Consider the following 26,269-nt stretch of genomic DNA (forward strand, 5'->3'; position numbering starts at 1 on the left):
TTAATGCCAAAAGAGCAAGGTCATAGAGGCAATCGGATCCTATTTTCCCTCAATCCCATATAAAGGTTAGGTTAAATAAATCATGTGAAGCTGAGAAAATTTGTATTAGAGAAAATCATTTTGTCCTCCAGAACCACTGTGATGATATGTATTAATAAATTGATGTAGTGTACTATTTACTATGCCCTTCACCAAATTTTAATGTCAGCATTTGTAGCTACTTTTCAATCCAAATATTCTGATTTTGTGACATACATAAGATAGATTTTTATCCAAATGGTGGCATAAAATCACATTAGTTCTTACCTTTTTGTCAGAGATAATTGGTTCATTTGTCTTAATGTGTCAATGTAGCTACTAACTTTAATACTACATTATGTAGATGCAGTTTATTTTCTTAGAATCAATCACAAAACAGGAGCTGTAAATGCAAGTTATTTTTGTTGCTGTATTATTAATTTGCTTACTCATCAGTGACTATCAAATTGTATTTTCTAAATTTTTAAAAATGTTGAAGTTGCTCACTTTTTTAACTTGGTTGATCATACATGTTGTAGATATCTCAGTGATGACTGGGAATGAAACATACTGCAATGTTGCAGATTGTTTTGAATATTGATCAAGTTATTCAATGTTCGCAACATTTCGAGGAATGCAAATATTATATTTAGTGAACAACATGAATTGAACATACTATAAGGAAAGAAATATTTCTAATCGAGGCCATTTTGGATAGTGTGAATTGGGATAGGATATATAAGTAGTCGATAGACCAACTACTAAGTAATCCATTCATAAAAGTTTCACCTTCTGCCTAGGCAAGAATGCCGATTTGGAATACATAATTTTAAAGTTGATGTTGATATAATCCCCAATTTCAAATCCAGTACTGAACAATCACAATTTTTTATGTCTGTTAATTCATCATTTTTAATTTTAAAGCAGGAAATCTACTCAGAAACATTTATCAGCCTTAATTGTATGATCTACAAATGGCAAAAATAACAATCCTACTTTTTTGTTCTGCATAGGCCACAGCGCAGTTGACATCAGCAAGGTTGCACGACGACACCGCATGTCCCCATTTCCCTTAACGTCGATGGACAAGGCCTTCATCACAGTACTGGAGATGACCCCTGTTCTCGGCACTGAAATTATCAACTATCGAGGTAGGATATATAAACGTCCATTTCACTTCCCCTAAAAATATAGGTTTTTTTAAACGTAAAAGTTACCTGAAGTTAAATACATAGTATAACTTGGGGATATTGAAGTGGTAGTTATGGGAAAAAAAGAATAATTTCTTTAGCTAGTATTTGTAAGTTACATAAAGGGTGAGCAGATGCTTGACAATGTGCATCACCAAATGCAAATCAGTAGTTAGAACAAATAGACTATATTTTTTCTTTGTCTTGTTCGTGATCTTCTGTAAATGCTTACATTTGAATTCAGAAACTTCTCCCCTGGAGTTTCAGAACAGAAGTTTGCACAATAACTCACACCATGTTCCAGAAAGAATACTGCTGAATTGCTTTTTTAAATATTTGTACTTGCTGTTTATCTTCAGTGACCATCTGGACCTTATAATTGCCAGAAACATGACAGGATAATCAACTGTTTTCAGTAGTAAATGAATTAGTCGCCAACTGGGTGGCTAGTGATGGTTGTCCATCATATCCAACAATGACAGAAAACCTATACAGGAGAGTTTTTTAAAGTGGAAAAGACTTTGCAGTGGGGCAGTTCCCCTCTCTCAACCTCAGAAGTCTGGATCCAATGGTACGAACAAGCATCACAAACTGGGGTCTTCCTTGGTTACAGTGGATGACCATGATGTCTTCTATTCCTGGTCATGTCCTTCACTCTCTATGGAACATTGCAGTACTTCCTTCCTGGGCATTGGATCTCACTATAGACCTCATCCACCCAGTCTTGGAGTTGACTTCACATGCTAGGACAGGCATGTTCCTAACTCATATTGCTGACTACCCTCATCTGTTTTAGTCTGTCTGTCAAAGCGGTGTAGCATGATGTGGCTGCTGTCACATGTGAATGGCTACTTGGAGAGGTGAGAACTGAGTGTCCAGTGGGAACAAGAAGAGCTGCTCCGGAATGGACATGAAAAGCCCCTTCACCGGAGGTGCTACCCCTCTCTGGGTATCCCATACTATAGTGGTCATCAACCCGTCGATCACGATCAACTGGTCGATTTTTGAGACTTTCCCAGTAGATCCCGAAAAAAGAAATGAAAAATAAATACACAACTACTGTTGAGAGATTGTTTCCTGGTTGCGGGGTTTTAGTTCCGTTCTTTCTGCCCAGTGCGCATGTGTGTAGCTCCCCCGCACTACACAGTGTACTTCAGTGGTCCCCAACCACCAGGCCGCGAGGAAACGATACGAGTCAGCTGCATCTTTCCTCATTCCCTGTCACACCCACTGTTGAACTTGAATGCATGCGAGGTCATCAGTCGCCTAAATGCAGTGACACCCTCAGACCAGAGATCACTGGTTGGCCTCGCACAGCCGGCGTGAAGTGCTGTTGCTACCAACCTGGAGTGCAGACAGATGGGCGCCGCCCTAAACCTGTTCAGCACACCAAATGCTCATGGGGAACCCAGTGCTAAAATATTCGCAGACCACCTAATTCGGGCTCAGGGTTCCATAAGCAGCAGAGCAGCTACTCCACTGCGATCTACTGAAACAAACTTTTGTGGGCCGATAGATCCTACAAGGGGAGTAAACGCGCCCTGTTGCACTCCTCACTTGGTTGGTTGCTCTCTCCGGACTGCGACCGCCACGGCCCTGCCACGGGAACCTCTGGCCCTTACCTTGTCCTCTCACCCCACCCACAACCAGCCACACCTGGCCAAGGCAGTTGGAGACAGGCGGGCAGGAGGCTGCAGTTTGGGCCCAGAGGGTGTCTAATGAGGTAATGAAGCCCTCAAAACTGCTTTGGCACCTTGAGTCCAAGCACCTGCACTTAGAGACAAATCCGTTGAGTTTTTCTCGAGCAGAAAAAAACGTGAGCAGGCGGGACAGAAGCTAAGTGCCAAGAGCCGCAAAAACTAAATTGCAGAATAGACAGGATATAAGGAACCAGCTTCGAGTATCGCTGTATTCCCGTCATGTTTAACACCACCCCCCCCCCCCCCCCCCGTCAGTCGATCCGCAGTGCAAAACAGGCTGGGTACCCCTGGTGTTTATACATTATTTCTACTTCCAGTCTTTTCTGCCCCAGTGTGCATGCGTGTAACTAATCGATCTCAGGTCGATCTTGCCTTTCACTAAGGCTGAGGTAGGGGATCGTGAGCTTAAAAAGGTTGGTGACCACTACCATACTGGGTAGTTAAAATTCATAAAATTAGCGGCATGTCCATGAAGAGATTCTAACTCTTCTTAGAAAGAAAGATATTTGTATCATCAGAATGGGGAGGTGGCAATGGTAAATTGCAACCAGAGAGAATTATTTTCTTTAACGTATTATCCTTGCCACAACTGATATGATTAATGTTGTATGGGGTGCCATGGTAGTGTAGTGTTAGCATGACACTATTACAGCTTGGGGCATTGGGGTGTTAGAGTTCGGACTTCAATCCTCTGTAAGAAGTCTCTATGTCCTCCCCATGGAATGCATGTGTTTTCTCCAGGTGCTCTAGTTTCCTCCCATAGTCCAAAGAGGTACCAGTCATTGTAAATTGTAAGTTGGAGTTAAATTGGGGGTTGCTGGGGACTGTAGGGTAGTGCAGCTCAAATGGGCAGAAGGGACTATTCTGCACTGTGTCTCTAAATAAGTAAGTTTTTACACTTTTTATTTATATGGAAAAAATCAATATTTCTAATGAAATTTCAAAAACAAGCAGCAAATTTCATCAATTGTGATATTTGTGACATGAGAAAAATTCTTTGAAAAGAATTGTTCTTTAATGCATTGTGAAAATACCAGGTGTTGTATAATTTGAAAATGTATAAAAAGGAATTCCATTTTTAAGTAATTGTAGAAGGATTGGATCAAATCAGATCAGCACAAAAATTATTCTAATCTGGAAATCCAGCACTTACATACAAATGCAGATAACTGAGGATGCCAAATCATCAGCTATATTCAAAACAGAAGTTGATAGGTTCTTGATTAATAAGGACATCAAAGGTTATGAGAAAAGGCAGAAGAATGCAGTTGAGAGGGAAAATAAATCAATCATAATCAAATGGCAGAGCAGGCATAATAGGCCAAGGTACCTAATTCAGCTCCTTTGAGTCCTAACACCACCAGCAGTCATTACCACAATTCTAACTATGCAATAAGAACAAGATTCCATTGTCTTTGTCACCAGAAGGAGGTGTGGAATTTGTAGGAATAGATAATATTTTGTACATGTTATCGATATGCATTTATTATTAAAGGCCAAAAGTCAGTAATTTTTGTAGCATTGAACGGTTTTAAAAAATCAATTGTATTTTTCCTTTGATTTTGATTCAAGTTTTCAGAACAAAACAAAACCAAAGTTTTTAGCTAAGTCAAGGATACTCCCTTCTGTTAGGACAAGACAAGATTGTTTAATGTCATTTCCAATACACAAGGGTAAAGGAGAATTAAATATTTTTTTACTCTGGATCTGTTGCAGCATAATTAGACACAATAAGATAAAGAACACAATCATAAAAAACAATAAGTTTGCATACATGAGATAGCTTATATACATAGATTAATTGTATGTCCATAAACTAATGCTCGTCACAGGAGTATCTGTACATGAGTTGACTGACTGGAAATGATAAAGTAGTGGTGGTAGGGGTATGGAGGGGTGGGTTGATGGGTAGAGCTGCTGATCAGCCTTACTGCTTGGGGAAATTAACTGTTTTTGGATCTGGTGGTCCTGGTGTAGATTCTGCGTAGCCTCCTCCCTGGTGCAAGTGGGATTATAGGATTTGTCTGGTTTAGCACTGCCAATGCACTACAGTAAAACTGTAAAATACTGCTTTGTTCTGCATATCCTAAGTGGAAGAAGATGACTGTATTAAATTTTCTGAATCCACACTGCAATCCAGGACTTCATTTTCCTCCAAAATAAGAGAAAGTCTTTATGAAATCGCTTGAAAAAGGTTTAGAATCATTTGTTTCTTGATGCATGCTAGTGGTTGGCAAAATATATAATCATGGATTACAAGAAAGTGTAGTTATATTCTGTAAGTGAATGGAGCAAGTTTGTGGAGGTAAGTTGTCTATTTGTGTTCCTGCAAATGTTTATTAGAAAGATTTTAATTTATTATGAGTCACAGAGTCATTGTACACTACATCATGGAAACTGATCCTTTGACTCATTTTGTCCATGCCAAATTATTAATCTGCTGAGTCCTGTCGACCTCCACATGGACATTAGCCTTCCTTACTCCTCCCATCTGTAGGCCTATCGAAATTTCTTTTCGATTTCTTTTAAAGGCATGACCGCTAAACTGATTCAATGTGCTACGTGCATGATGTGGGAGGTCAGGGACACTGATGGTGCTCCTGGCTGCTACAGCTGTGGAAAGTGTGTCCAGATTCAGCTTCTGAAGGAGCATGTTGCAACACTGAAGAAAGAACTGGATGACCTCAGGTTCATCCGCAAAAACGAGAGTTTTCTGGACAGGACCTACAGTGAGATCGTTACACCAAGGATAGTGGAAGAGAGAAGGGGGCGATGATGAGGAAGGAAAGGATGCTTGAAGTACAGGATGTACCTCTCATAAACAGGTGTACCCTCTTGGAAGCTGTCAGGACAGAAGATACTGCCAGTCTGAGAGGCGGACAGGTCTGCGAGTTGAAAATTGGTGCAGAAGCAGAGCCGAGGAGTCAGACATCAGGAAGAGCCGTGGTAGTAGGGGACTCCATAGTAGGAGGTACAGAAAAGGGTTTCTGCAGATTTAAGAATGGTGTGTTGCCTCCCTGGTGCTAGGATCCAGGGCATCGCAGACCGATTACAGGGAATCCTCAAGGGTGAAGGTGAACAGCCGGAAGTGGTAGTGCATGTCGGCACAAATGACATCGGGAAGAAGAGGAAGGACATTCTGCAGCGGGACTTCAGAGAACTGGGAAGAAAGCTGAAAAGCAGGACTTCCAGGATGGTTATCTCCTGTTTGCTTCCAGTTCCTCACGCTGGAGAGGGCAGGAACAGGGAGATAATGGATCTGAATGTGTGGCTGAGGAACTGTGCAGGAAGCAAGGATTTACATTCTTGGACCACTGGGATCTGTTTTGGGGTAGGGATGAATTGTACAAAAGGGACGGGTTGCACCTTAATAGGCGGGGGACCAGCATTCTGGCAGACAGGTTTGCCACTGCAACACGGATGTATTTAAACTAAGTAGTGGGGGGGAGGGGATGAACTGGAAATATAAGGATGGAGTTAAAGGGAAAGTGAAAATAGGAAAAATTAAAAAGGACAACAGAATCAATGGAATAGAAAGCTCAAGAAGAGATCATATAGTATGGCCAAGTGAAATAGGAATTGATATGAAAGGGGAGGGGAGTAACGAATTAAAAGTATTATATATGAATGCGCGAAGTATAAGGAATAAAGTAGATGAGCTTGAGGGTCAGTTTGAAATTGGCAAGTACAATGTTGTAGGAATAACAGAGACATGGCTTCAAGTGGACAGGGCCTGGGAAATGAATATTCAAGGATATACGTCTTATCGAAAGGACAGACTGACTGGCAAAGTGGCTCTGTTGGTGAGGAATGATATTCAGTCCCTTGCAAGGGGGACATAGAATCAGGGGATGTAGAGTCAGTATGGATAGAACTGAGAAATTCTAAGGGTAGAAAGACCCTAATGGGAGTTATCTACAGGCCCCCAACAGCAGTCTGGATGTAGGGTGTAAGTTGAATGAAGAGCTAAAATTAGCATGTCGCAAAGTTAATGATACAGTTGTCATGGGGGATTTCAACATGAAGGTAAACTGGGAGAATCAGAATGGTACTGGACCCCAAGAAAGGGAGTTTGTGGAGTGCCTCCGAGATGGATTCTTCGAACAGCTTGTACTGGAGCCTTCCAGCGAGAAGGCAATTCTAGATTTAGTGTTGTGCAATGAACTGGATTTGATCAGGGACCTTGAGATAAAGGAGCCATTAGGAGGTAGTGACCATAATATGATATGTTTTAACCTACAATTTGAGAAGGAGAAGAGAAAATCAGATGTGTCAGTACTACAGTTGACCAAAGGGAACTATGGAGCTATGAGGGAGGAGCTGGCCAAAGTTCAATGGAACAATACCCTAGCAGGGAAGACAGTGGAACAACAATGGCAGGTATTTCTGGGAATAATGCAGAAGGTGCAGGATCGGTTCATTCCAAAGAGGAAGAAAGATCCTAAAGGGAGTAAGGGGTGGCCGTGGCTGACGAGGGAAATAAAGGACAATATAAAAATAAAAGAGAAGTATAAGATAGCAAAGATGAGCAGGAAGCCGGAGGACTGGAAAGCTTTTAAAGAACAACAGAAGATAACAAAAAAGGCAATACGCAGAGAAAAAATGAGGTACAAAGGTAAACTAGAAAAGAATATAAAGGAGGATAGTAAAAGCTTCTTTAGGTATGTGAAAAGCAAAAAATTAGTTAAGACCGAAATTGGGCCATTGAAGTCAGAAACGGGTGAATTTGTTATGGGGAACAAGGAAATGGCAGATGAGTTGAGCAGGTATTTTGGATCTGTCTTCATTAGCGAAGACACAAACAATCTCCCAGATGCAATAGTGGCCAAAGGAACTAGGGTAATGGATGAACTGAATGAAATTTATATTAGGTAAGAAATGGTGTTGGATAGACTGTTGGGTCTGAAGGCTGATAAGTCCCTGGGACCTGATGGTCTGCATCCCAGGGTACTTAAGGAGGTGGCTCTAGAAATCGTGGACGCATTGGTAATCATTTTCCAATATTCTATAGATTCAGGATCAGTTCCTGTGGATTGGAGGGTGGCTAATGTTGTCCCACTTTTCAAGAAAGGAGGGAGAGAGAAAACAGGGAATTATAGACCGGTTAGCCTGATGTCAATAGTGGGAAAGATGCTGGAGTCAATTATAAAAGAGGAAATTACGACACATTTGAATAGCAGTAGAAGGATCAGTCTGAGTCAGCATGGATTTATGAAGGGAAAATCATGCTTGACTAATCTTCTGGAGATTTTTGAGGATGTAACTATGAAAATGGACAAGGGAGAGCCAGTGGATGTAATGTACCTGGACTTCCAGAAAGCTTTTAATAAAGTCCCACATAGGAGATTAGTGGGCAAAATTAGGGCACTTGGTATTGGGGGCAGAGTACTGACATAGATTGAAACTTGGCTGGATGACAGGAAACAAAGAGTAGCAATTAACGGGTCCCTTTCGGAATGGCAGGCCGTGACCAGTGGGGTACCGCAAGGTTTGGTGCTGGGACCGCAGCTGTTTACAATATACATTAATGATTTAGATGAAGGGATTAAAAGTAACATTAACAAATTTGCTGATGACACAAAGCTGGGTGACAGTGTGAAATGTCAGGAGGATGTTATGAGAATGCAGGGTGACTTGGACAGGTTGGGTGAGTGGGCAAATGTATGGCAGATGCAGTTTAATGTTGATAAATGTGAGGTTATCCACTTTGGTGGCAAGAACAGGAAGGCAGATTACTATCTAAATGGAGTCAAGTTAGGAAAAGAGGAAGTACAACGAGATCTAGGTGTTCTTGTAGATCAGTCAATGAAAGCAAGCATGCAGGTACAGCAGGCAGTGAAGAAAGCTAATGGCATGCTGGCCTTTATAACAAGAGGAATTGAGTATATGAGTAAAGAGGTCCTTCTGCAGCTGTACAGGGCCCTGGTGAGACCCCACCTGGAGTATTGTGTGCAGTTTTGGTCTCCATATTTGAGGAAGGACATTCTTGCTATTGAGGGAGTGCAGCATAGGTTCACAAGGTTAATTCCCGGAATGGCGGGACTGTCATATGTTGAAAGATTGGAGCGACCGGGCTTGTATAAACTGGAATTTAGAAGGATGAGAGGAGATCTGATTGAAACATATAAAATTATTAAGGGATTGGACACGCTGGAAGCAGGAAGCACGTTCTCGCTGATGGGTGAGTCCAGAACTAGAGGCCACAGTTTAACAGTAAGGGGTAGGCCATTTAGAACAGAGATGCGGAAAAACTTTTTCACCCAGAAAGTGATGGATATGTGGAATGCTCTGCCCCAGAAGGCAGTGGAGGCCAAGTCTCTGGATGCTTTCAAGAGAGAATTAGATAGAGCTCTTATAGATAGCGGGGTCAAGAGATATGGGGAGAGGCCAGGAACGGGGTACTGATTGTGTATGATCAGCCATGATCACAGTGAATGGTGGTGCTGGCTAGAAGGGCCGAATGGCCTACTCCTGCACCTACTGTCTATTGTCTAAATGTTGAAATCAAAAATGCAACTACCACTTCTGCTTCTAACTTGTTCCACACTCTTACCACCCTCTGATTGAAAAAGATCCCCCTCATAGAAACATAGAGAACCTACAGCACAATACGGGTACTTCAGCCTACAATGCTGTGCCGAACATGTACTTACTTTAGAAATTACCTAGGCTTACCCATAGCCCTATTTTTTTCAAAGCTCCATGCACCTATCCAGTAGTCGCTTAGAAGACCCTGTCGTATCCACCTCCACCACTGTCACAGGCAGCCTATTCCATGCACTCACCACTTTCTATGTAAAAAAATTACCCCTGACATCTCCTCTGGACCATCTTCCAAGCACCTTAAAACTGTACCCTCTCATGTAGCCATTTCAGCCCTGGGAAAAAGCCTCTGACTATCCACACGATCAATGCCTCTCATCATCTTATACACCTCTCATCCTCCGTCGCTCCAAGGAGAAAAGGCTAAGTTCACTCAACCTATGCACATAAGGCATGCTCCCCAATCCAGGGAACATTCTTGTAAATGTCCTCTGCACCCTTTCTATCATTTCCACATCCTTCCTGCAGTGAGGTGACCAGAACTGAGTACAGTACTCTAAATGGGGTCTGACCAGGGTCCTATATAGTTGTAACATTACCTCTTGGCTCTTAAACTCAATCCCACGGTTGATGAAGGCCAATGCACTATATGCCTTCTTAACCACAGAGTCAATCTGCGCAACCTGCCCAATGGACTCGGACCCCAAGATCCCTCTGATCCTCCATATTGCCACGAGTCTTACCATTAATACTATATTCTGCCATTATATTTGACCTACCAAAATGAACCACCTCACACTATCTGGGTTGAACATCATCTGCCACTTCTCAGGCCAGTTTTGCGTACTATCGATGTCCCGCTGTAACCTTTGACAGCCCTCCACACTATCCACAACACCCTCAACCATTGTATCATCAGCAAATTTACTAACCCATCCCTCCACTTCCTCATCCAGGTCATTTATAAAAATCACAAAGAGAAAGGGTCCCAGAACAGATCCCTGAGGCACACCACTGGTCATTGACCTCCATGCAGAATATGACCTGCCTACAACCACTCTTTGCCTTTTGTGGGCAAGCCAATTCTGGATCCTCAAAGCAAGGTCCCCATGGATCCCATGCCTCCTTACTTTCTCAATAAGCCTTGCATAGGGTACCTTATCAAATGCCTTGCTGAAATCCATATACACTACATCTACTGCTCTATCTTCATCAACGTGTTTAGTCACATCCTCAATCATGCTCATAAGGCATGACCTGCCTTTGACAACGCCATGCTGACAATTCCTAAGCATATTATGCCTCTCCAAATGTTCATAAATCCTGCCTCTCAAGATCTTCTCCATCATCTTACCAACCACTAAAGTGAGACTCACTGATCTATAATTTCCTGGGCTATCTCTACTCCCTTTCTTGAATAAGGGAACAACATTTGCAACCTTTCAATCCTCCAGAACCTCTCCAGTCCCCATTGATGATGCAAAGATCATTACCAGAGGCTCAGCAATCTCCTCCCTCGCCTCCCACAGTAAACTGGGATACCTCTCATCTGGTCCCAGAGACATATCCAACTTGATGCTTTCCAAAAGCTCCAGCACGTCCTCTTTCCTAACGTCTGTATGCTCAAGCTTTTCAGTCCACTATAAGTCATCCCTAAAATCGCGAAGATCCCTTTCCGTAGTCAGTACTGAAGCAAAGTATTCATTAAGTGTCTCTGCTATCTCCTCTGGTTCCATGCACACTTTTCCACTGTCACACTTGATTGGTCCTATTCTCTCACGTCTTATCCTCTTGCTCTTCACATACTTGTAGACTTTTTTATCTTTTTCTTTTTTTTTGAGAGGCTGTACTCCTGCTTGGACTGTGGGAAGGGATTTATTCGGTCATCTGAACTGAATGCACGAGTGCTTTCACACTGGGGAGAAACCATTCATTTGATCAGACTGTGGGAAAAGATTCACTCTTTCATTTCATCTACTGAGGCACCAGTTAGTTCACACTGGGGAGAGGCCATTCACCTGTTCTGTATGTGGAAAGGGATTCACACACTCATCCACCCTACAGAGACATTGGCTGGTTCACACTGGGGAGAAGCCATTCACCTGCTCTAAATCGAAGCATAGAATCATGTTCCCATTAAATATTTCTCCATTCACCCTTAACCCATATCCTGTAGTTCTCATCTTACCAAATCTCAATGGAAAAAGCTCATACTTAACTGAATAAATTAAAATTTATTTTATTTACTTACTGAATTAGAATGACACTGAAAAGACCTGTATTTATTGCTTATCCTGAAATGTCCTGTTTTGGTAAACCTTTTAAACTGTATGTTGTAGAACTAGTCCATTCCAAGTCAGTTAAGTATTGGATGTATTGTCATGAATCAATTATATGTGAAACAGTATATGTGAAATATATGTGTAACTTCTACTTCTTAATGTACTACATTTGGTGTTCAGAATGTGGTCTCTCATACATTGGACAAAACATAGAGTGCCTGCTAATTTAAGTCACCACCTCACTCCTATTTTGGCCTTTTGGTTTGTGGCTGCCTACCCTGTTACAAGCTTGAGAAACATCACCTCATGTTCCATATTACAGCCTTCAGGACTTATTGCTAAATCTTCCAGTTTTTTGTATTTTAAATCTTTCTTTCTGAATGTCTCAGAATATCATCATTCTAGCTCAGTTTTTCTCTTATATCTTGGCCTGCTGCGCATACCCCACAGCTCACCATTTACAAGACATGACACAGACAAAGAAGCATAATGTGATAGTAACTGCCCTCATAAACCCATTTGCACTTGCCCTTTCAAATATATTCCTTTTGTTCCATCCTCCACCTTCATTCATATTAAAAACAATATGATTTCCTTTCTCTCTTCCATATCTGGAATTAACTGTTAATCTTTTTTCCAGCACCTTTGATTTTTGTTTCCAATTTCCAGCATCTGCAGTTTTTAGATTTGTTTTTCTGTGCAGCTGTGGAAGAACAGAAAATTTCCAATAGGGCATTAGTGAACCAGATAGTTTTCCACAGAAATCCTTAAGTTTCACATTTACTGTTAGATATTTGCATTTTATTATATATTTATTTAATTACTTGCTTAAATTTTAATTTTAATTCTCCTGAGGCTGTAGTGAGATTTGAATTTGAGTCTTAAGATCCTTAGACCAGGTCTATGGTTCATTACTCCAGTAATACAATTAGTATGGATGATTTTATGTCATTTAATTCAAGATGTATGTCAATAATAAAACTCATTTTTTATAATTAAAGCATTAATCTTCTGACTATTTAATATTTTTCATTAACAATTTTCATTTTCTGTAGGAATGTAAACTAATTTGGTGATTTTCAAAGCCTCCTTTATGCAGAGAACATGGCATTTTTCAACTGAACACTTCAAATTAAATTCACTTGGAATTAGTAATGTAGCACATGGTAAAAATCTGCCCTCTGAGGATGTACTGGAGATATACCAAGAAGCAGCTCCAGGTACTGAAGACAAGCAGCAACATCTAAGGCACTAATTTGTACTGTAAGCCTTCCTGCAAAATCTGTACAAGTCCATCTCCTCTAGTTTGTTTCCATGACAAAAGATGACACAAACAAATCAGAGTATCAGAGAATAATTTTTATTTAGAGACACAGCACAGGTAACAGGCCCTTCTGACCTAATGAGCCTGTGCCGTCCATTTATACCCATATGACCAATTAACCTACTAACCCATACGTCTTTGGAATGTGGGAGGAAACTGGAATACCTGAAGGAAATCCACGCGATCACAGGAAGAGCATACAAACTCCTTACAGACTTCTGCAGGAATCGAACATGGGCTGCTCTTGCTGTAAAGTTTTGGGCTAACCGCTATGCTACCATGCTACCCCCAACATGGAACAGCAAACAATTCCATGTGCCATTGTTCTTGAGACCTATAACAGGATAAGAAATTGAAAGTATGGCATCTACATACATGTACTATCGGCCCTCCTTATCCACAGGATTGATTCCGGGACCCCTCATGGATAGCAAACTAAGCAGATGTTCAAGTCCCTTATTCAATGTGTCTCAATGCGGTGGACCTTAGGACCCAGTGGAACCCGAGACCTTATTTAATCTGTCTCAGTGCAGTGGACATTAGGACCCGGCGCCTAATCTATCTTTTCTGTTCACAAAAATAATCGTGATCACGATTGAAAATAAAGTGGAAATAATAGAGGTCAGAAAGAGGTCATTGGAAAAGCATTAGGCTATGTCAGTCAACGATCAGAACAATTTTAAAGGATAAAGTGAGAAAGGCTCTGCCCCGACGAAAGCTACAATTATTACTAAACAAAGCAGTGGTTTAATTATTGAGTTTTAGGGTTTTGGGTTTTTGATCCTCCACATCAACCCGACACGGTGGAGAGCACACTCGAAAGCGGTCTGTCACTGAATCAAACTCAAGAACTTCCGTTCCCGACCCCAGCACTGAAACATACATTCTTAAGTGTTTTATATGCATAGAAAGGTAAAATATATGCTATATACTAAAACAAACATTTGACTAACTGACGCTAAATAATACCGGATGTACCTGTTCCAACTTACTTAGTAAAAGAACTTCAGATTTTTTTCAATCCCGATCCACAATAACCCACACACGACCTCCCATATACTTTAAATCATCTCTAGATTACTTATAATACCTAATACAATGTAAATGCTATGTAAAATAGTTCTTATACTGCATTGTTTACAGAATAATGACAAGGAAAAAAAGTCTGTACATGCTTGAACAACGAGTGCTGGAAGAGCACTTCCGGGTTTTCGCGATTTGCAGTTGGTTGAATTTGCACATGCGGAATTCGCAGATAAGGAGGGCCGACTGTATAACACAACTTCTGTCACTTGGTGTTAAGGATATGACCAAAGGAGCTCACTCTGCAAGCATACTTGTCCTACCCATTCATTAACCCTTCTGGATATTACTATAAAAGGTGACAAGTAAACCAAACAACTCGTAATGTTGGAAACTCTTCATCTACGTTCTGAACGTAAAAATAGATGTAAATTATTTATTTCCTGAAACATAACTTAAGCATAAATTTTACATCATTTTTACAAAAAGGTAGTTACAATAAAAGAGAAACAAAGCCCATTTTAGTGTAAAGTGGCCAGTGATGCTTAACGGTAGGAAATAGAGTTTTGCTATTGGTTTAGGAATTAAATACTGTTCCCAATCTTCTAAACCTCCTGTCTTTTGACAGCTGCTAAAAGGTGGCATGGCCCGGATGGTGAGGATCTTTGATGAAGGACATTGCTGTCTTGAGGCAGCACCTCCTGTAGATACTACCAAGGGTGGGAAGGGATGTGCCATGATATATTGGGCAGAGCTCACTTCTTTTTGCAGCTTCTTATGATCCTCATATTCAAAGTTCTGGACATGATGCAGTGATTCAGGATACTTTCAACAATACGTCTGTCAAAGTTTGTTAAGAGTGTTCAATGACAAGCTATACCTTCTTAACCTCCTAAGAAAGTAAAGACACGTGTGCTTTCCTTATGATTGCATTTATGTGCTGAGTACAGGACAGATCATCCGATATTCATTCAATGTTCAGGAATATTGCACTCATGTCCAGGGATTTAAATCTGCTGTCTCTCTCCATTGCCGATCCCCCAATGTAAACTAGTACATGTTCATCCTCCTTCCCCTTTCTGAAGTCAACAGTCAGTTCTGTAGTTTTGCTGATGATGAGCCAGGTAACCTATCTTACTCCAGTAAGCTGTTTGTCCAACAGCAGTGGTGGCATCGGCCAATTTGAAGATGGCATTTGAGATGTGCCAAGCTCCACAGCTATGTGTGTATAGAGAGTGGAGCATGCAGCTAAGTAGGCAGCCTTGAGATGCACCTGTATTGATAGTCAGCAAGGAGGAGACGTTGACAATGTCTCCTCCTTGTCTCAATGTCTCGTTGACAATGAAACAGAGTTTCATTGTACCTATGTATAATGACAATAAAGATCATTCAATTCAATTCAATTCAACATCCGTCATCACTGATTGAACTCTGCAAATGAGGAAGTCAAGTATCCAGTTACAAAAGGATGTACAGGGCCCCAGGTTTAGAACTTAATGATGGGTTTGGATGGTTGTGTCTAAGGATGAAAGAGAATATGGACTAACTTGAACATTGTTCCAATGAGCTATTTATATTCCAGTTCTCTAGATAAAAAGACATTCCAGCAGCAACTTTGACTGTTTTCTGTACATATCCATGATATTTTGAACCTCACCCAGCATCTAAAATGTATTTTAGATTTCCATTGTTGGGTTATTATCATTCAGAACATACACAGATTAGATTAAAAGTGGATAATTTCACATTTGTCTGCATTCAAATACATTTGCCAGCTTTGCCCATTTGTTTTATTTTTATTATCAATTTGTAATTCAGTATTTGTTTGTATTGCTTATAATACTACCAGTCTTAGTCTCATTGCATGCTTTCCATTGTAAACCAACATCTTAAGTCATTTACAAATGCTGCTAGTTCCAAACCGATATGGAATATGATCACTGATCACATCCTCCCAGTTTGAGCCCATGCTAGCCCTACTTAGTGACTCTTGCTGCACAATGAATATCTTAGCCAAATCTATAAATTAACTTCATTTCCAGAATGTTAACTTTAATTAACATTTGCCAATGAGGTATTTTTAAATGGCTTCTCAAACTTAAAATAAATAATATCCATTGGCAATCTCTCACCTAGAACTTCTTCATTTGAGCATTGATGACAAGGCATCTGTGCTTTGTTGACCTTCTGCAGTTTATGGAAGGTGAGATTATAAAATGAAGAAAAAATGCATCCTTAATGATATTAATTCTTCAGTCTGCAAGCTCTACAAAGCACAAACGTACCCATCTATACGGGGGCTATTAGTTTAGAGTTTGTTAGTGTTACTTTTTTGGTTTTATTTACAGGTGTATTTAGCTTTAGATCAAAGTAAATTGCCAATGGCTATTTCTTGGGAGTTTGCTCTGTAAAACAATCCAAACATGAAGTTTTCCCAGAATCTACTGAAAAAGCATATTCTTCTTTGGTCTATTCAGAACTTGCAGGTAATTTGAATTATAAAGCATGTTTTTCACCTCTCATTTTTAACAATAGTTTATTGGGTTTTCAATGAGAAACTTTACAATTTAAATAATTTAATTTTATGGTAAATGATATACAGTGATTTGTTCAATTAGAGTTGTTTTATAGCTTGCACCATTTTTATACTCTAAACCCAGCATCAAACATTTTCTGACTCAATTCTTTCATACTTAATGTTTTATATCTGGATGGAGTTTCCACTCTCCCCAATACTGGAGTAAAGCATTTATTTTTAAATAATGTATCTGTTTTGAAAATGATATTTCATCTGTTTCCACCAAAAGTATTTGTCATAACTACTATCTATTTCACTTCTCTGCTGTATCCTGATACAAGTAAAAAATCTGTTGGAAGTTCAGGAATTTTTTAGCAAAAAAATTTGTTCTTGATAGCAGTATAGTGAAAAGGCATTCACTGGGAGCCTCAAAGTAGTAGAATTGCTTCCTACATTAAATACCCCATGTAGATTAATATACTGTGAATGTCTTATTTTGCTGAAAGAATACTAATTAATCACTTGCATTCCTGAAAATCCTTAGAAAGGGGAAACAAAGCAAACAAAATAATATAACTAATTGCCTCATAAGACATCAAAATGTTTTGCACCAGATTTTGCTAGGCTCAGAACTGCCAGCATGTCTCTGCATAAATGCCATTAGTTTGGAATTCCTTCCCAAAGGTGAACTTGCTGGTCAGTCTTCCCTAAGGACTCATAGGTGGGGCACAAATTTAATACAGTTTCCCAGCAAGTAATATTGAGTGGAAGAAGACGTGATTTCATTCATCTGAATAGGGAAGAGCAGCTGCAAGAGAGTAGGTAAATATCCCTTATGAATTAAGAAAATGGAAGTCTGAACATACATTTATAACAAGCTCATCATATTGAAGCAGCACATACAAGCTTCCTGAGCATATTTCATGAGGCATATTTATATTATAAAAAGTACTTGTAGGAAAATAAAGCTCCCAGCTATTGGAGATTTTCTTCAAACCACACTATGATTCCCATCTTACCTGGCTAAGTTTCAGTGATTCCTTGTATACTTACCCTTGAGAGCCCAGACTGGGAGTGGTCTGGGTAGATTTGCAGCAATAAAAAGAAACCAAAATTCTGATCCCTGACCTGCTAACCAGTAACCCTGTTGCTTAAAACAGTGAGGTGGTTAGATTATACACATTTGAGTTTGACTTTAATGCAAATTATACAAAGAGAGAAGAAGTTATGTTATTATTCAGAGCTCTCATGGCATCTTGAGTCTTCTGGAGGCTTTGGTCCAATTTGTCTTTTAAAGTGACTTCAAAATTTTGTAGTGGAAGATCCTTAGATTTGATCACAATGGATTTCTGATGAGATATATGACAAAAATATCTTTGGTGTTTGTTTATTTACTAATTTGTACTCTGCAACAAATACCAGTATTGCAGAGGTATTAAATTTGTTTTTATCTTTGTTCATATGTAACAATTTACTTCATCTGTAACAAAGTGGATCATCTCCCATTTTCCAACATTATATCCACCATCCTCTTGCTTACTCGGTTAGCCAATTTTTTGAAGAGTCTTTGTGTCCTCCCCAGAACTTGCTTACCCCATGTCTTTGTCTCACAAACAAGCATGGCTATGGTAAACTCAGTCCCTTCATCTAAGACATTAGTATAAATTGTAGCTAGTTAAGGTCTCAGCATGGATTCCCACTATTGCTGACTTCTAGTGCAAAAATGACCATTTCCTATTAGTGAAACAGTTCTTATCCATGTCAGTATATTACCTCTCAACCCTGAGTGCTATTATTTTGCACAGTTGCCTTTCATGTGGCATCTAATTGAATGTCTTCTCAAAATCCAAATACACATCATGTACCAGTCTACAATATTTGTTATATCTCAAATTTGAAGAGCAGCAAATTTGTCAAACATGAACTTGCTTTCACGGAAACATGACGAACCTTATGATTTCCTAACATCCTGCTGCTTAATAGTGGCATCCAGCATTTTTGTAATGACAGTTGTTAGGTAATCCAGGCAGCAGTTTCCTGCTTTCTGACTCTCTCTTTCCTTTAATAGTGACAATATATCTGTCATTTTCTGAATCTCAAGACTCTGGGGCATATCCTTAACTCGGAAGTTTCATGGATTGCAAACGATGTAATGTCAAATCTAGCAATTACTGCCCATCTCTCATTGCTCTTGAGTAGGTTGAGGTGAACCACCTCAAACAACTACAGATCTTCCAATGAAAATACTCACACCCTCCTTTCCATTAAGTAAGTTGTTGCCTGGTCCACTAATGAAGTTGATACCCGTACAATTTGGAAAGTATAGTCTCAAGGCTCTGCAAAAAGTCCTGTGCCTAGTTGGGTCTGAAATCCTTCAAGCCCCCTGACAGAGCGAAATAAAGTACTTCTCAATGTATTAAGCATTTCACTATAGATATTTATCTTTTTTTCTCTCTTTTGTCCCTTCATCTGGGTGCTCTGTCACACAACTTCTGTGTGACCTTGCCCTCTTGCCCTTTGACAAGCTGATATTACTGCTAGCTTTACTCCCAACAAACTTCAGACCACATATTGGGTGTCATAACAATTGTAGGCCCAACCTTGTACATTCTACCATTTCCAATACTGGTCTCTGAGCTGATGATCACAGATTTGAAATCAAGTCACAGAGCTTTCTCATGGTTCTAGCACAACCTTGGAAGATATTAGTTCTTATATATGTTGCTGGAATTGGAATTGGTTCATTGTTGTCACATGTACAGAGGTACAGCGAAAACCTTGTCTTGCATACTGTTCATACAGTTCACAGTGTATTGTGTACAAGAGAATGCAGAATAAAGTGTAACTGCTACAGAGAAAGTGCAGTGCAGGTGAACAATAGGTGCAGGTTTATAACGACGTAGATTATGAGGTCAAAGGTCCATCTTATCGTACTATTGAATTATCATATCATTGTCTTATAACAGCAGAATAGAGACTGTGCTTGAGTCTGGTATATATGCTTTTGGCCATTTGTATCTTCTGCCCAATGGGAGAGTGGAGAAAGAGAATGTCTGAGGTGGGTGGGATCTTTGATTATGCTGTTTTCTTTACTGAGGCAGCAAGAGTGTAGACAGGGTCCATGGAGGGGAGGGGAGTTTCTGTGATGTACTAAACTGCATCCACAGTTCTCTGCAGTTTCCTGAGGTGCCGGGTAGAGCAGTTGCCATACCATGCTGTGATGTATCCATACAGGATGCTTTCTGTGCTGCATTTATAAAAATCAGTGAGGGTCAAAGGGGACATGCCAAATTTCTTTAGCCTCCTAAAGAAGCAGAGATGCTGGAAAACCTTCTTCAGTGTAGTGTCTATATGGTTGGACTATGAAAGAATTGGTGATATTCACTCCTAGGAACTTGAAGCTCTCAAGTTCTGAGCACTGTTGATGTAAAGTGGAGCAAGTGCATCATTGCTTCCTAAAGTCAATGGTAAGTTCGTTTGTTTTGCTGATATTAAGAGAAAGATTGTTGTCATGACACCATTTTATTAAGCTTTTTATCTCTCTCCTGTACTCTGACTCATTGTCATTTGAGATATGTCCCACTATGGTAAAATCATATGCAAACTTGTAGATGGCATTAGAGTAGAATCTGGCCACACAGTCATGTAATGACTACTGAAAAGCTGAACAACTACTCTAGTGAGCTTTGCAAAGCTCCTCAAGCAGTGAAAGTGTGGTCTGCTATATTATGTTTGGCAGATTGGTTCATGTATCATGTATTATGTTCATGTATTGTTGGGCTGTGCATCAACGTCATGAGCAATATTTCAATTGATCACCCTTGTTTCTCAGTCACCATCTTTTGATCTGGTGTAGTGGCTCAACTGGAACTGAAACAGTGGTCTGAAGCAGATTTAAAACACATGACAGAGCTTTGCTGCCTCTGGCCCCACACCAGTTGAACGTTAAGAGTGTGAAATATCTCTGATTGCTGCCATAGCACGCGTATGCCATTCAGCAGCCACAGAGCAAGCATTGTGTTGTGTTGATTCCATCATGTACAATAGTTATGATTATTCAAAAGATGAGTGTTCTCTCTGCCAAGGAAGAATGAAATATCAGCTCTTCTTCATTTGGCATTCAGCCTGGCACATGGCAACATGTGGGTATTTACACATCAAATACTATTTTTATCTAGTGAGTACTACCAACTTCAATGTCACCCTCTTATCTCTCAAATGTTCCATGTGTAATTTGTGGAATTCATGGTCTTGTTTTATGCCCAAACTGAACTGTTTGCTCTATCTTTACAATTACCCCATGCAGAGGAATTTACATAGAATAGTTTTGTATTCGTAATCCTCGTGACCCACCTTGTAATGTAGTAAAGTTGCTCTCTCATTAACCTAACTGTGAAGAAGTTTCAAACATTGACAATAAATAATTGCATAGGACAATTGTTAAATATGTATTATTCAACATCTGAGATAATTTGACTACTGTGATAGCTTTCCCCCTTAGAAAATTTGTATTCTATTGTCTGGTGCCAAGAAGTTCATTGAGTTCTTTTAGTTCTGTCAGGTCACCTTCACAGGAAAGAAAACAATGAGAAATTAATTTGAAAGCTGCCAATGTTTTTCCTTTGACAGTAGAATTACTTATTAAGATTGATCAAGGCACATGTCAAAATATCAGAGCAATTTTTGTTCTTAGATTCTAGTGTGTGGCTGTTTTACTTTATCTTAATAAGTTATTTGTTTAAAATTGATGATTAAATAAGCATTATAACACAGATAGGAGGATTGGAAATAGTCTGACTGGTAATGTTGATAAACTTTAAGCATTGATCAGCACATAGGAACATGATATTGTCACAGAGACATGGTTGAAAGAAGGCCAAGACTGGCAATAGAGCATTTCAGAGTGGAGATGTTTCAGATATGATGGGGATGTAGCATGTCAGAGAGGTGTGGACATTGCATTATTGATCAGTGAGGCCAAGTCCTGCATTAATGAGGAGGGGAATGATTTAGCAAGCTCTTGAAATGTGAACATTTTGGTAGGCTTAGAAAGAAAAGAAGAAAGATCTTCTGGAATTATATTACAATCATCCAAGTAGTCAATGGGAAATAGGGGAGTATTTATGTAAGCAAATACAGAGAGGTGTGGAGGAATAATCTTGTAGCTGAAGCACTTTCAACTTCCCGGCATTAGCTGGGATTGTCTTAGTGTGATCTTACCCAATTAAGTGCACTTAAAATTATAGCCAAATCAAAGTAAATAGCTCTACTAAATACTTCCCTTGTCATCAGCTCCTTTCCACTGATTTCATTGTGCACAATCTGAGAATTGATTAATCTGCAAGAGTATGTGCTGCCTGAAATTGACCCCAGAGGTAGCACAATTAACTGGTGGAACAAGCCATCTCTGGCATAAGGGCACACTTTAGCCTACATTCAAAATCTCCAGCTTTTGCTCAGTAAAGTGCTTAAAATCTGACAGAATTGAGCACATCTGTAGGGCTTTAAGGTTGAAGATCTGGGCCAGTTCTTCACTTGCAACCTAGCCTATTAAGGCTTGCTGTTGAGATCCCTCCCTTTATTATTAAAGGATTTCACTACTATCATTGAAGGGCTGCTCCCAAATCACAATTTTTAAACACAAGAAAAGAAAAAATGCTGTTTCTAGTCATTATAACTTTTCCACAAAAATGAACACCTGCAAACCTACCAAGACAAGGTCAACTGTTGTTTGACCATAAGGTATTCAACAATAATTCATCTGAAGAATAAAACAGATTTTATTTTATTTAACAATGGAAAATCCAGGAAGTGCCCAGCCATTTAGGTGTCACCTTTATTTTACCATGTATTTGTGGTATTGCCATTGATTACCCATACCTAAGGATTTGAGAACATAGTGCTTTGCCGCCTTCTTGAACTGCAACAGTTACTCTGCTGAAGGTTTTTCCACTGAACTGTTAGGTAGGGTGTTCCACGATTAAGACTGCAATGATGAAGGACTGGCAATATGTTTTCAAATCAAGATGATAGACTTAGTCGTTTTCTAGTGTACGTGCTGTGAATTCCCCCTCTTTGTGATACCGGTTATGACTTGGGAGGTGCTGTCAGACTGAGCTAGGTGAGCAAATGCAATGCATTTGTAGATGGTGCACACTGAAGCTACAGTGTAAGGGAGGTAGAATAAATGAAAGCTTAGACTGGTAGACCATTTGCCATTCAAGGGGACTGCTCTGTCCTGGACGTTATTGACATTCTTGGAATTTGTTAGTACTGATTTAATGTTGTCACGTGTACCAAGAAGCAGTGAATACTTCTTTTAAAATGTGCTATCCAGGTATATCATACCAAGCATAAGTATATCAAGATCATAAAAAACAAAACTGGAATGCAGAATATCGTGATGCTGAAAAATGCAGTGCATGTAAACAAAGTACAAGGGTCAAGCCGAAGTGAAGAATTTATCTTTAACACATGAAATGTCCTTTCAAGGGGATGATCACTATGGGATAGAAACTGGAGATGAACTTCACACATACATAACATTTGAGAGTATTCCATCAAACTCTTAAGTTATGGCTGGCAGATGGTTGAAATGCCATGTAGTGTCAGGAGGTGTGTCACTGGTTGCAGGATAACTAGCCTCTGACCTACTCTTGTGGTAATGATAGTTATATGTCTGATCTAGATGAATTTCTGGTCAATGGTAATGTCCCAGGATGGGTGACTGTGTCAAGGATAGGTCAATTTGATCATGGTAAAGCATTTTGTGGTGTGAATTTAACCTGCCATTTCTCATCATGGCTGAATGTTGTCTTATTTGCAAGCTTGGACTGTTTAATCAATTGAGAAGTTATGAATAGAATTGAACATTTTGCAGTCATCAGCAAAGATCGCCAGCTCTGATTTTCTGATGGAAGGGTATGTCATTCATGAGCAGCTGAACATTGCTGGGATTAGAACATTATCCTGAGGAACTCTTGTAGTGATATCCTGGATCTGGGATGATTGACTCTTGACAACCACAACCATAAGCATATTCCCTTGTGCAAGATAATACTCTAGCAGGTGGAGCTTCCTCTTGATAATGTTAGACTTCAATTTTGCTAGGCACCTTCATGACTCTAAATTATGCCATGATGTCAAGGATGCACACGCTCATTTCAACTGTGGAATTATTTCTTTAATCCACATTTGGACCAAGGCTGTGATGACGCTTGGAGCTAGGTGGTCCTGGCGAACTAAATTGAGAGTCATTGTGCAGTTTAATATCAAGGTAGTGACGCTTTATAGTGTGTTGCCAATCATTTCCATCATATTAGTGATCATTGAGAGTAGACTAATATAGTACGTCTTAGTTGGGTTGCATTTATCCTGCTTTTTTTTAAATAGAATGCACCTGGGAAATTTTCCACGTTGCCAGAATTGTATCTGTACTACAATGGCTTTGCTAAAGCATCACCTAGTTCTAGAGTGCAAGTCTTCAGTACTTAAGCTAACTAAAAATGGTTGTGAATACTTGGCCTTTTCTTTAGCAAACATATGCTAGACCTTCTCATCATTGTTGATGGGAATGCCTTGAAGCTTCCTTCTCCAATAAATTGTGCATTGCCATTCATAAAGAAGTGTGGTATGACTGCCCAGCTTCAATCTGTTCAGTTAGTAGTAAGAGAGTTAGTTCTGTTTATTCTTGTAGCTTCAATAGGCTAGCATCATATCATTTGTACAGGTCCATGGTGCTGCCCTCAGCACGCACTTGTCATTGAACTGGAATTGACCCCTGGCTTGATGGTAAGCTGGACCTTGAGAATATAGATTTTGTTCAATTTTTGTATCTATACTATTGTGTTTATAGTATTAAATTAATACTTGTATTCATTACTGCTATTGCTGATGATCCACAATGTCTCACAGAGGCCCAGTTTGAGCAGCAGGTTTGTTTAGAGTCAGTTTGGCCTATGTTAATGCTTTTGGTGATAGATATTAAAGTCCCATATTCAGAGTAAATTCCATGCCCTTGCTGCTTTCAGTGGTTTTTGCAAATGCTTAAAATTGGAAGAGCATTGATTCATTGGCTGAGATAAGATGGTAGAAGATAATCAGGAGGAGGTTTCCTTGGAGTTCATGATCAGGAGGAAATTGACCTGACTGTATGAAATTTAATGGAATTTGAAATCAGTGTTGAGAATTTCAAGGCCTCCTCTCTGGCATCTGTATAACAGCATGCCACTGCCTCTAGTACTGTTATCCACTTAGCGGGACAAGACATATGTCAAAGGTTATTGGAATTTGACACATTCTCTGCAAGTACAATTGCAGCAAGTTTAACTGGTATGTAGAACAACTCTCCCAATATGTAAGGCAATTCCAGGTGGTCAGTCCAGTTTTATTCTTTTTTATTTGAACATAGAAATCATGGCATGACCAAATGGCTTGTAAGACCGTTCAGAGGTTGCCTGTGGGAGAAAAAAAGAGAATTAACATTTTTGCTCTTTCGTCAAAAGTAGAAAAGTTAGAAAACATGTTGCAAATGGGATGAGTGATGGGAAGGGGTAACAAAGGGAAAATGTGAGGGTGAAGCAGTAAGCAGTAAACTCTATCTTGTACATTAAATACAATATTGAGCCTCATGGGTTCAGAATCAGAATCGGGTTTAATGTCGCTGGGTTATGTTGTGAAACTTGTTTTGTGGCAGCAGTACATTGTAATACATAATAATAAAACTATAACTTACAATGAGAAGTACTGTATGTATATAAAAGAGAAAATCATGTTAAATAATTGCTGCAAAAACAGAAAGGGAAAGTACCAAGGTAGTTTTCATTATCCATTCAGAGATCTGATGGCAGAGGTGAAGAAGCTGTTCCTGAAACGTTGAGTGTGTGTCTTCAGGCTCCTGTATCTTCTCCTTTATGGTAGCAATAAAAAGAGGCAATGTCCTGGGTGATGGGGGTCCTTAATGATGGATTCCGCCTTTTTGAGGCATTTCCTTTTGAAGATGTCCTTAATGCTGGGGAGGTTAGTGCCCATGATGGAGCTAGCTAGGTTTACAACTCTCTGCAGTTTTTTCTGATCCCGTACAGTGCCAGACCCCATAACATGGTGATGCAACCAATTGGAATGTTCTCCACATTACAACTGTAGAAATTCGCAAGTGCCTTTGGGTGGCATATCAATTCTTACCAAACGCCCAAAGGATTGGGTAGAAAGAGCCGAGCAATGGGCTAAGTACACATCCTTGAGGTGTGCCAGTATTGATTGTCAGCGAGGAGATATTTCTGATCTGCACAGACTGTGTGTTCTTGTTCAAGGATCCAGTTGCAGAGGCAGGTACAGAAGCCCAGGTTTTGGAGCTTATTGATTAGAGCTGAAGGTATAATCATGTTGAATGCTGAGCTGTAATCAATAAACAGCAGTCTGACATGGGAATTACTGTTGTCCAGGTGATCCAAGGCCGAGTGGAAAGCCAGTGAGATTGCATCTGTTGTGCTAATAGACAAATTGCAGTGGATCCAGGCCCTTGCTTAGACAGTAGTTGATTCTGGCCATGTCTATCCTGCCAAAGCACTTCGTCACAGTAGATGTGACACCATAGGCAGCTGTGGAGGCCAAGTCTTTATCTATATTTAAGACAGAGGTTGATAGATTCTTGACTGGTCAGGGCATGAGGG

The 26,269-nt window shown here is 39.8% G+C and overlaps 1 protein-coding gene across 11 annotated transcripts in view; it reads left to right on the top strand.

Moving 5' to 3' along the window:
* The window catches only part of LOC132384020 (gephyrin), a 647,984-nt gene that overhangs the window by 510,256 nt on the left and 111,459 nt on the right, over positions 1-26,269 (top strand). For all 11 annotated transcript variants that reach the window (XM_059955300.1, XM_059955317.1, XM_059955322.1 and 8 more), the window contains one exon: positions 1,032-1,169. In XM_059955300.1, coding sequence (XP_059811283.1) covers positions 1,032-1,169 — 138 coding nt within the window. The remainder of the gene's footprint in view (positions 1-1,031; positions 1,170-26,269) is intronic.

This window comes from Hypanus sabinus, chromosome 2 (assembly GCF_030144855.1).
Source record: "Hypanus sabinus isolate sHypSab1 chromosome 2, sHypSab1.hap1, whole genome shotgun sequence".
Lineage (NCBI taxonomy): Eukaryota > Metazoa > Chordata > Chondrichthyes > Myliobatiformes > Dasyatidae > Hypanus > Hypanus sabinus.